A 10,594-nucleotide genomic window follows, 5' to 3' on the forward strand; every position below is an offset into this window, starting at 1 on the left:
CCTAGGCTGTCAACGCATCGCCCGGCTTCCGGCTCTTGGGCTTCATTGTCACCTCGATGCCACTTGGGGTCGTGAACCATCGCCCGCTGACGGTCCATTCTTTGTCTTTGGCTAGGGCAATGTCAAAAGTCCGATAGAGCTCAAAAACCACTTTCCACATCTCGAGAATGGAAATGTTCTTGCCAATGCAACTGCGTGGTCCGGCTCCGAACTGTATTGGGTGACATTTGATGTCAGCACGCGGATCTTTTATGAGCGTGCTTCAACACGGGACGGTGCTTACCGCAAACATATTTCTCTTCATTTCTTTGATGGCCTCTTCGTCCCCCTCGATCCAGCGCTCAGGGCGGAATGCATGTACGTCATGGCCAAACACGTCTTTATTGTAGTGCAAAGCCCACGCGTTTACACCAACTATTGTGTTCTCGGGCAGGTATACACCATGAAGTGTAATACCGTTCTCGGGGACGCGTCGCTCAAGGATGAAACCAGTAGCAGGGTGGATACGCATAGCCTCGTTGATCACAGCCGATCTCATCAACCTTGTTAGCCAATTTCACCGGCTCGCCAAATACGGAGGACCAGGAATGACGAAAATGATTTGGAAAAGGTTCATAGACGATAACCTGAAAAAGGAAAAAAGGAAAAATTGGAAAGAAAAACATAGGAATTATTGACCTACAGATATGGGAGTTTCACTGCTTCAGCATATGAAATGGGATTGGAGGCCTGGCCTCCCCGCACAGCGTCGTCGATCTCTTGCTCTAATCTGCTGCGTGCTGCCGGGTACTTGCTTAAATGATATAGAACAGATGCAAGCGAAGCAGCTGTGGTATCAGAACCGGCGATGCTGCATAGCGTCGATTAGCACAATCAATCTTGTTTGTTCCCGCGGCGCTCCCGTGGGAGCGAACAAGGTGTCAACGTACACATTTGTGGTGGTGATGGCGACAATCTCGTCGAGAGAGAGGCTCTGTGGATCTTGTTGGTGTGTTGCCAAAAGGGTGCTCAGGATATCCTTCCGCGGGATGGGGTTCCGGATGCGATCTTCAACTTGCTTGACAGAAAACTGCAATACTTGATTTGTCTTTTCGATGGACGGCAGAAGCTTGGGGAGCAGAGGGTTTCCGAGGAGGAATTTGTGGACGAGCGGGACTTGTCCGATCTAGTAGGTATCGTCAACGGCGTAACGGGCAGAATAATATAGCCAGCTTACCAGAGACACGTATCCCAAAATGCCACCGATGGCACCGATGATATTGTCCACGTCAGTTCCTTGCTCCATGAATCCCAAGTCCTTAGAAAAGTTGATCTCGCCAAGGACGTCGAAGGCAAAGTACTGCATCCAGTCGACCGGGTTGATCGGCTTCCGGCCGTCATCTGTGACTTGGCGCAGTCGTTCCAGGAGCAGGCCAATGCACTTGTCTGCATACTGTTCGAGGCCCACAACGACATCCATCGAGAAGGCCTTCATGGCCCCTCTCTTAAGCTTTATGTGATATTGATTGCTCTCCGTCGTGAAGAGCGTGGGAAGGAACTTGCCGCGATAGATAGCCTCGGCTAGGGGATAGAACGCCGACTGCAATCTGTCAGCACCCAGGACATGGCACGGCCAGACCGCGTGCGCCAGCGTACCTTGGGGAAAACATTCTGCACCCCGTAGATGGCCCTCACGCTTTCAGGGTCGGACACCGAGACGTGGTTGGGTCCGATTCTGACGATGGGTCCATAGTCCTCGTGCACTCGCACGTTCTCCCTGTGCATGTTCGCGTTCCATACTGCCCGCAACTTCCAGAAATTGGAGAAGCTAGCCGTGAAAGGCCCCGGTATTCGGCGAAGTCCTGAGCGATATCTCGTGAGGACAAGATTCGTGATAGTCACGGCGATGATCGCGAGCCAAGGGTTGAACTTGACCCATTGCCAACTCTCCTGCAGAATGCTGGAGCTCAAGGTGGTGGTGGTGGTGTTGGCCATGATACCGTGTCTTATGACAGTTCGACGAGTGCAATCTACTTGTGTCACCGAAAAATGGTTCTGGGCCGGCGAGTAGTTCTACGAATATCACTTCGAGGGCGCGCGCATGTGTATGTGATATATTCAGTCATCAAGGTTGCTCCTCGTTTGATAAGCATGTTATAGGATGCTGCTCTATCTGCCATACTTTCCGTGCGCATCAAGCTTGTGTAGCCCATCCCCGTCCCACGAGATTGGTTACCCGTTGCAGTCATCGGGTGTGTCTTGTTGGGTTGTGCACACGACCGGTCCGTTTCTCGTTCTTGGCAAGAGTTGGGATAGGTTTCCGCGTGGCACCAACGTGAATTGTATCGAGACATGCCACTGATAATGCACGTGAGAAAATGCAGTTAGCGCCTCCCACGGTTTCTTGCCTGAAAACGGATAGGCTCATTTTCAATCGACAATGAGTCTAGTCTTTGTAGACCTTGATGACCGAGCCGTGCCGTCGGCACTTTTGGACCTAGACTAGGTGGGAAATTTTGGGATGATGGGGCAACAAGTGTCTTTGGTAAGATTGACAGGGTATGTAATCAGGTAATCAACAAGTGGGCACGTACCTTAAGCTTAGTCTAAGCCAAGCTTTCCGAACTATCTGTTAGCGTACTCTGATCCGGGGAAAAGACTACACTAAAAATACCCCCCCCCCCCCCCTCCCCGCCCAAATTGCTTTTTTTATTTTTTATGGGCTCTTTGCCGAATGAGGAATTACCGTTTGCGGTAATGGTCAGATACCTCGATTAGGAAATCTGCTTACCAACACGCAGACTTAACATAAGCTTCTTGAATAAGGTGCAAGGAAGAGTCTAAGCCCGCAGCCCAGAAACCGCATTCTGACCTGCTCGCAATTCAAGCCAAGTGGTCAAGATGCGAGCTATGTAAGATTCGGGCCCCACCGTTTCAGTCAGAGGGTGAGAGATGAGGCATTGCAGACGCGCACGCGATTAACGATGTGTGGGAATTTCGTGCAGAAGATAAGGCCTCGGTTTAGTTCTAGTCTAATACAATTTTACAATGCCTCGAACGGATTCATGGCCTTGCTCTCAGGAGCTAAAAAAACCATGCGTGCCTGAATTAGTAGCACTCCGGTTGACTGAGGTGCGATGAGATCCACAGGATCGCGTGGGAAGCAATTTCTGGTTTACGTACAAAAAGACATGGAAGAGATGCCTTTGAAATGCCCTGGATCCTGCCCACCTTCATCTCACGAGCCTTCTTGTATCACCCTCCATAAACATTTGAACACGATGAGCAAAACACAGAACTGTTTGGTGCCTTACATTGAGCTCGAGGATGCACCTCCCGAGGTCGCAGCGGCGATAACTCATTTGCCTTACCGTCGCAACATATTCCACCTACTCGGACACTCCCATGGCGCCTTCCCTCGCCTGATGAGTGTGTATGCCTCGTTCTTCGATGGCAAACGACGCATCTTGCCACTTCTAGACTGGCAGCTAGTCGTGCTACGCATCTCTGCGGTGCTAGACGCTGAGTACGAGTGGGATGTCAACGCGCCAGTCGCACGTATCAATGGCATGCCGGAGGCGGTGCTCGAAGCCTTGAAAGGCACTGTGAAGGCGGGCCCCGAGGCTGTCATGGCAGAAAGATCTTTCTCCGACCGCCAAAAGGCCATATTGAACCTTGTCGACGAGCAGCTGGCCACCTACAACAATGAGGAGCGCACGGTCAACCAAGCCAGGGAGCTGTTAAGTGTCGAGGAGTTGGTGGAGGTCTACATCGTTCTGGGAGTTTATGTTCTTATTGCTCGTATCACAAAAGGATTGCGCATCGACCTTGATGGTGAAATCCCCGGCTTAGAAGATCATCTCAAGGCTGTAGTCACTGGTAATTGAGATTCTGGTGTTCACAATGCACATGAGTGTTCCAGAAGTCACCAAAGTAGATTATCGTTGAAGCTTATGCTGCATGGTTTAAATTATCAATGCTGGCGGCCTTGATTTGTAAGTTTCGAAGGGGAGCTCCTGGCCCCAGATTGCAGCTGCTTGCCGTTTTGGGGGCTTATTTTTAATCACCTTTTCCGTCGGCTCCACCACATGCTTGCACCCTTTAGGCCAATATTGTAGCCGCACCTGCATGCCAAACATTTTGTTTATCACCCCACGCTTTCAGTTCGCAAGACTAAAACCTCTCGACTGCAAACTTCAGGTTTCAGTTTGCGATTGAGCCTTTTCAGGGATCAACAATATCTTCAAACTCGAAGAAGACTTCCACTACTTCTGTTCTGCACCATAGTTGCGTCCCACGGCGTCCACTGTCTTTCCATCGTCCACGCTGTCACTCTCTGCAACGAATATTCGCCATGTCGGAAAGAACCTCTGAGAAACTCACAGACGTGGAGGCGGTTCGAGATGGACTGGAACCGCATCCGGGAAGCGACACGACCCAGGAGGCGGAGGCTAATCCCTCCCCGAGAAAGGTTCATGGCATTCTCGTAAGTCGGCGAAGCAGCATATACAAAATTTCAATGACCGCTGATGATATTCATAGTGGGCGCTTGTTGTCATCTCGATCCTGTCCAGTATTTTTCTGTACGCCATGGACAACACCGTCGTTGCGGATATCACACCGGTCAGTACAACCCAATGCCAAACCGATTGTATAACATGGTCTCATGGCTATCTCAGGCTGCAGCAAACCAGTTTGGTGATGTCGTTAAACTTCCTTGGCTCGCCGTAGGGTAAGTACAGTCGGCTGGTCCTCTGCATGATGGTTTTCTGGCTGACCCAGCATCGAAAGTTTTCTGGTAGGCGGTACCGCTGTGGTACTTCCATTCGGCAAGCTCTACAGTCTGTTCGACGCGAAATGGCTCTACATCATCTCCTTGGTGATATTCAACGCTGGGTCCGCTCTGTGCGGTGCAGCACCCTCCATCGACGCCTTCATCGTCGGTCGTGTGCTTGCAGGTTTGGGCGGCAATGGCATGTATCTTGGTGTCATGACGCTTCTGTCGGTGCTGACATCTGACCGGGAAAGGCCAGGATATCTGAGCTTCGTGTACGTTTCATGGGCTATGATCGGTATGAGCTCGAGCTGACAGTTCTTAGCGGATTGGTGTGGGGAATTGGTATCATCCTTGGTCCTGTGGTCGGTGGCGCGTTTACAGAGTCTTCCGCAACATGGAGATGGGCCTTCTATATCAATCTTTGCATCGCAGGACTCTTCGCGCCTGTTTATCTCTTCGTAATTCCTTCCTGGAAGCCTCGGCCGGGTGAGAAGCCACTCAAACTCATCCGCGAATTCGATTTTGTCGGGGCTGTTCTGGTAATAGCCGCCATCATCACCGTTATCATGGCGATACAGTTTGGTGGTAGCTTGTACGCATGGAACAGCGGCACGACCATCGCCCTGTTCGTCGTTTCCGGAGTACTTTTCGTCCTCTTCGCGCTGCAGCAAACTTTCACCATCTTCACGAGTACTGCAAATCGCATGTGGCCCGTTCATTTCATGCGAAACTGGAACGCGCTGCTCTTGTTCATGACGGCTGCCGCGGTTAACACTGCTGGGTTCATCCCCATCTACTACATTCCTTTATACTTCCAGTTCACCCGAGGAGACAGTGCCATCGAGGCCGCTGTCCGACTTCTTCCGCTCATCTTTGTCCTGAGCGCAGCCATCCTTGCAAATGGTCACTTGAGTAGGCAAACTTTCTCTTAGTACCGAGAGATGGTGGAGATGCTAACATTCCTGCTACGAAAGTGGGGCGATTCAGTTATTTCCAGCCTTGGTATATTTTTGGCAGTGTTCTCACGCTGATCGGTGGTGTTCTGCTATGTACGTATAGGCCCACCCTTTCTTTTCGGCCGATTGGCTCACATTGACATGTCTACTAGCCCGCGTCACTTCCGACACTCCCACCGGTCAGATCTACGGTTTTGAGGTTCTTATTGGTATTGGTACAGGGTGCTTCATCCAAGCTGGATATGCCGTGATCCAGGGCATGGTCCCAGCGTCAGACATGTCATATGGAATCAGTTTCATGATGATTGGTGAGTGATCTCTGCTTGTTGTGATATACCATGAACCAAAGCTGATGTCATGTCAGCGCAACTCGGTGGTATTGGTCTGGGTCTGTCGATTGGAGGCGCCGTGTTTATCAACGAGTCCCTTGACAACCTGTCTGTTCTTCTGCCCGACATCTCCCGCGACAACCTGCAACTGGTCATCACAGGTACGAGTAGCGCGGCTTTGCGGGGCTTGACACCCGAAGTTCGCCAGCAGGTCATTGATGTCATTGTACAAGCAATGGGCGATGTCTTTATACTGACCTACGTGGCCGGAGCCTTTTGTCTCGTCGCCTCAATGTTGTTCACAGTAAGTGGTTCTTTTAAACACAGATAGCGCCGAGACTAACGCAGTATTATAGAAGCGCAAGATGTTTGGTGACGCCGTCGCAATGGCAGGCTAAAATTTGGTGTTCGCCGCGTGCCAGCACCCAAATCAACGGATGCAACTCAAAAGTAAAATATGGTGTCGGACTGTGTACGATGATTTTAGTATACTCATTCAACCGGCGTTTTGTTGCATAGTGGTTCGTTTCCGCATTTCTAGCGGCGTTCTTGGTTATGCGGAGGCAAGCTCATGGATAATAGACAATTTTTCTTGCTAGTTATGAAACCCAAACTTTTCGATGTTTCTGAAATCTATGTGACATCTTAGTGTTAGTAATGTTTCAACCTGTTCTCATGTGTGAAAAGACCACATACGAATTGATCTTAGTACTAATGTTCGTACCATCAAATTGCCTTCCGGGCAAGAATTCCTCCACCATTTGATACTGGAATTTGCATTTTCTTCTCACAATGACGGTTAATCATAAGTAAAGCTGCGGCAAACTGAAGTACCGAAAATTTGTGTCGGAGGCGTCACAGCTCGGTGCCTACTTTTAAGTATGTCCACATAAATTCAGAGCATTGAACAAGTCATAGTGAATCTCTACCGTGGCTATTATAAATTGCTTTGAACCAAATAAGAATAGCCGAGAACAACAACCCGAGAGGCTGCCACTTTTAAATATGTGTTGCGGGGAGCTTCACCGTCGTTTTCAAGTACCATAGGGTACCCGGGTTCAGGAGAATATCCATACCGTCTTCTTTGTACCGATTTCTCCCTCTTTACTATTTTCAAGCGCCTGCTGTAACCGCTCATTGAGAACGTGTGGATTTGCCTCTTGCCACGATACCAATGTCAATTCAGGAATCTTCAGGTCCCCCTTGCCGAAAAGTCCGGCGACATGACAAATTAACTCCTCCGATTTCGTCTCCCCCATCTTCTTCAAGATCTCGGACCCGCGGAAAGGGACGAAGGATAGCTGTCTGGCAAAAAGATGCCCTGTGCTAACGCTGATGCTAGATCCTGGTCCTGATAGCAAGCCTACTAGTGCAAAAGTCCCTTGGGGGGCTAGAGTATCTGCTAGAAGCTGTCCTACATGACCATACACACAATCCAACGCCAATACGGGCCTGCTGGGAAGCAAAACGGTGCCGTCTGCCAGCTCCGATTCTGTCAGCACGGAAGCGGCCCCGAGATGAGACAGGGTTGTCTTTACGAGCTCAGCAGCTTCAGGTGCGCGGTCCCGAATGACCACTATCACGGCGACGCCCTTCAGGCGCGCCAGTTGCACGAGGAAGTATGCAACACTGCTTGTTCCTGCGGAAATGATGATGGTATCGCCGCTCCTGAGCGACTTGATCTCCTCCAGCAGGAGCCACGCTACCAGAGCCCCGGACCTGAGGAGAGCGCCGGCCAGCACGGGTGTCGATGCGGGTAGTTTCAGCAGTGAGGATTCGGGGAAGACCGCATCACTGCGCCATGTGCCAGCGCCGAGGCTCCTGGGGATGACGATGTCACCTTTGGAGATGGTGGCAGACGTGGATTCTGTCACTACACCGCAGCCGTCGAAACCGGGGATGGGGTAAGAGTCGTGCGTGTTGTGAGGCTTGACTGGGTATTGGCCAGAGAGGACCATCAGGTCTACCCGGTTAACCGGCGAAGCGAGGAATTTGACGTGAACATTTCCAATTGAATCGGTTCGGAGACCGGGTGTTTCATGAGCAATCAATCGCACTGGTGTCGAGGGGGACGACGTATCTAGGACTAGAGTGCACGCCATGTATTCAAAGCTCGTACCTGTCATATTGGGAACCAATTGAGTTGCGCATGGTATTCCACGCGGGTATTCTGGTTGTACGCGCAGCTAGTGTTCTCATATAAGCTAAGTGTACATAATAACGACCGCTTAACGCCGAGTCTTAGGTAAGACGGCATTCAATTTGTCCAGCATATTTCTCACGAAGACGATTCTTGCCAACTTTTCTTCTGGGGTGACAAATAAGTGCGGCTGAGGGTGTATGGCGCGATGGAGCGATGGTACTACGCAAGTTAAGGAGCGCACACCTAGACGTAGGAAGCTGAGCATGCAGGTAAGAACTTTATGCATTGTCCCCATAGGGGTAAATGAAAGCTTATGAGTATGATCGTTAAGGGACTTCTCGCCTCAAGGACAATCTGACCGAAAGAACCCTGAGGTGGGAAGCACCAAGAGCAGAACCTTGCAGCGTGCATACGCGCGGGTTAACCCGTTGAGAAACTAGTACTAGTGCCCCAATGACACGCATGGCAGCAATATCTCAGTCAGCATGAGATCTGATATGCATCCTCAAATCTGCGCGTCAGATCTCCATTTGATTTGTGTGACACCGTCGAAAACGGGCATGATCAAAACGTCCACTCGGGGGTCTTCGACGAGACGGGTGTTGAATTCGTCCAATGCCTGGCCACAGCCTAGCCAATACGGCCGCACGTGGTCGTTGAGCCACGGTGCAGCATCAGCGCCGATTGTGAGACCTCGCGCAAAGACTTTCAGACGTGGTTAGCATACCCGGAATGTTACACGGGACAGGAAAATGCGGGGTGCACATGAAGAGGGAAGGTTGGGTGGTGCTGCAGCTTACCATTATCGCACAAGATTATGCCATTCTGAGACAACAGCTTCTGGTCCAGAATGGTCTGAACGTACGTGGCATAGCCGTCCTTGTTGGCGTCGACAAAGATGATATCGAAGTCGCCCTTTAGAGTTTTGAGGCTGTACAGGGAGGAGTCAGTCAAGCAAACTATCAGACGCCATCAACGAGGGAGGTAATCGGGTCAACTGACGTCTGATCCGCAGGGCCTTCAATCAGCTTGACGCGATCTTCCACGCCGTAGTCCTTGAAGGTCTTGCGGGAAGCAGCGATCATCTTTGGGCTCAACTCCAAGGTGACGATTTCAGCCTTGGTATCTTTGGTCCCCTCGTACCATGCGAGAGCGCTATACCCGCTATAGGCACCGATTTCTAGGACTGTGTGCATGTTAGTGATTTCCATCAATTTCGGGCTTGGGTATAGCCGAAAAGCTCGAGTTACACCGGAGCAAAGGAGGATGAATTCGCCTAAGTTGGAGATATACGTACCCCGCTTAGGCTTGCGATCCTTGGCGGTAAAGATCATCCATGCACCTTGGAGGCGCGAAGACATCTTGTCAGCATCGGAAAAATGCGTACGAGTGTACTCCCAATGCTTTTGAAGGACATCGGGAATCACGGTTGACCGCTTCTCGCAGTACTCGCTGACGCGGTCTGCCGTCTCCTCGTTGAATGGAAGAACGCTGCCTAACATCTTGAAGGATGAATTTGTCGGTCTGGAAATTTTACGAGACGATAAGATGATTGGGCGAGACTCGAGTCAAAGCGTAGAGTTGTGGCTGAGATTGAATCCTATCGAGAAGTTTGTAAGATATTGTGTATAAACCCAATGATGAGAGGTCATTTATACTTAGAACATAGGCTCGTGCTAATTCTAGACTCTCATGGAGAGACTCTGCATGCATGTATGCTTCGTGCTTGGCAACTCCGCCATTTCCCCTCCAGATGCGTTTGCCATCACTGGGCTGTCAGGCGGTGAGAAGCATTTCCCATATGAGGAGGATGCCGTTTTTCGGCCGCCCAGGAGCGAGGAGCAATCTAAGCTTCTGCAGCAGTCAGCTCTGCATGTGCATGCTTATTCCTATACCAATCCGGCAGTCGAACCGACTTGCGGGTACTATAGGTGAAGTAGAAAGCATCTAGCCCGTGTACAAATCGGGAGTGTTTTCCATCGCAAGGGAGCAAAACAATTTCAAAGGGTATGCATGTCAGATATGAGCACCCGTGGATTGGTAATCTATGCCAGAAATTCCCAGATTGAGTACGCATACTACTACACTAATACGGCGCGGAGCCTGATGTTTATGGTATGCCTGGCAGATATATACACTTCCAGATTGGTAATCGATGCTCCAAACTTCCGGATTAAGCATCCTGACGAGATATACAACGCCACAACCGGATGATCTTAAGTCCGAGGAATTCGACACGGCTCACTATACTCAAGGAACATCGTTCACGTAAGGGATTTGTAAGGGACTGAGAATGAGGAATCCCACGCCAGACTCCATTCCGTTTCAGCATTATACGTGCATGCATGTCTCCATCTGACATTCTCCGGGGGAGAGCTTACGAGACCTTACTACGCAGCCGGGTGCGGTC

General features: G+C 50.5%; 5 protein-coding genes across 5 annotated transcripts; 2 read left to right on the plus strand and 3 right to left on the minus strand.

Moving 5' to 3' along the window:
* Position 1: 1 nt before the first annotated feature.
* Positions 2–1,974, minus strand: BKA67DRAFT_591448 (cytochrome P450; the record flags this gene model as incomplete). Its single annotated transcript, XM_046104717.1, has 6 exons — positions 2–211; positions 284–533; positions 683–850; positions 930–1,165; positions 1,217–1,579; positions 1,636–1,974. The coding sequence occupies 6 exons, from the start codon at positions 1,972–1,974 to the stop codon at positions 2–4; spliced, it is 1,566 nt and encodes a 521-aa protein (XP_045962725.1).
* A 1,286-nt stretch (positions 1,975–3,260) lies between these two features.
* BKA67DRAFT_674511 (AhpD-like protein) lies at positions 3,261–3,866 on the plus strand (the record flags this gene model as incomplete). The annotated part of the gene is made up of 1 exon (XM_046108758.1): positions 3,261–3,866. The coding sequence occupies one exon, from the start codon at positions 3,261–3,263 to the stop codon at positions 3,864–3,866; it is 606 nt and encodes a 201-aa protein (XP_045962726.1).
* Positions 3,867–4,333: 467 nt separating this feature from the next.
* On the plus strand, positions 4,334–6,439 carry BKA67DRAFT_689618 (major facilitator superfamily domain-containing protein; the record flags this gene model as incomplete). The annotated part of the gene is made up of 9 exons (XM_046109110.1): positions 4,334–4,465; positions 4,522–4,602; positions 4,659–4,711; positions 4,771–5,028; positions 5,079–5,668; positions 5,731–5,805; positions 5,865–6,020; positions 6,077–6,345; positions 6,398–6,439. The coding sequence occupies 9 exons, from the start codon at positions 4,334–4,336 to the stop codon at positions 6,437–6,439; spliced, it is 1,656 nt and encodes a 551-aa protein (XP_045962727.1).
* Positions 6,440–7,099: 660 nt separating this feature from the next.
* Positions 7,100–8,167, minus strand: BKA67DRAFT_533647 (uncharacterized protein; the record flags this gene model as incomplete). Its single annotated transcript, XM_046099731.1, has 1 exon — positions 7,100–8,167. One exon carries the CDS (start codon positions 8,165–8,167, stop codon positions 7,100–7,102), a length of 1,068 nt encoding a protein of 355 aa, XP_045962728.1.
* Positions 8,168–8,450: 283 nt separating this feature from the next.
* Positions 8,451–9,959, minus strand: BKA67DRAFT_558181 (putative SAM-dependent O-methyltransferase). Its single transcript, XM_046102311.1, has 3 exons — positions 9,187–9,959; positions 8,985–9,115; positions 8,451–8,889 (listed from the first exon to the last, which is right to left on the minus strand). The coding sequence occupies exons 1-3, from the start codon at positions 9,684–9,686 to the stop codon at positions 8,690–8,692; spliced, it is 831 nt and encodes a 276-aa protein (XP_045962729.1). The 5' UTR covers positions 9,687–9,959; the 3' UTR covers positions 8,451–8,689.
* Positions 9,960–10,594: the final 635 nt, after the last annotated feature.

This window comes from Truncatella angustata, assembly GCF_020726525.1.
Source record: "Truncatella angustata strain MPI-SDFR-AT-0073 chromosome Unknown BKA67scaffold_2, whole genome shotgun sequence".
NCBI lineage: Eukaryota > Fungi > Ascomycota > Sordariomycetes > Amphisphaeriales > Sporocadaceae > Truncatella > Truncatella angustata.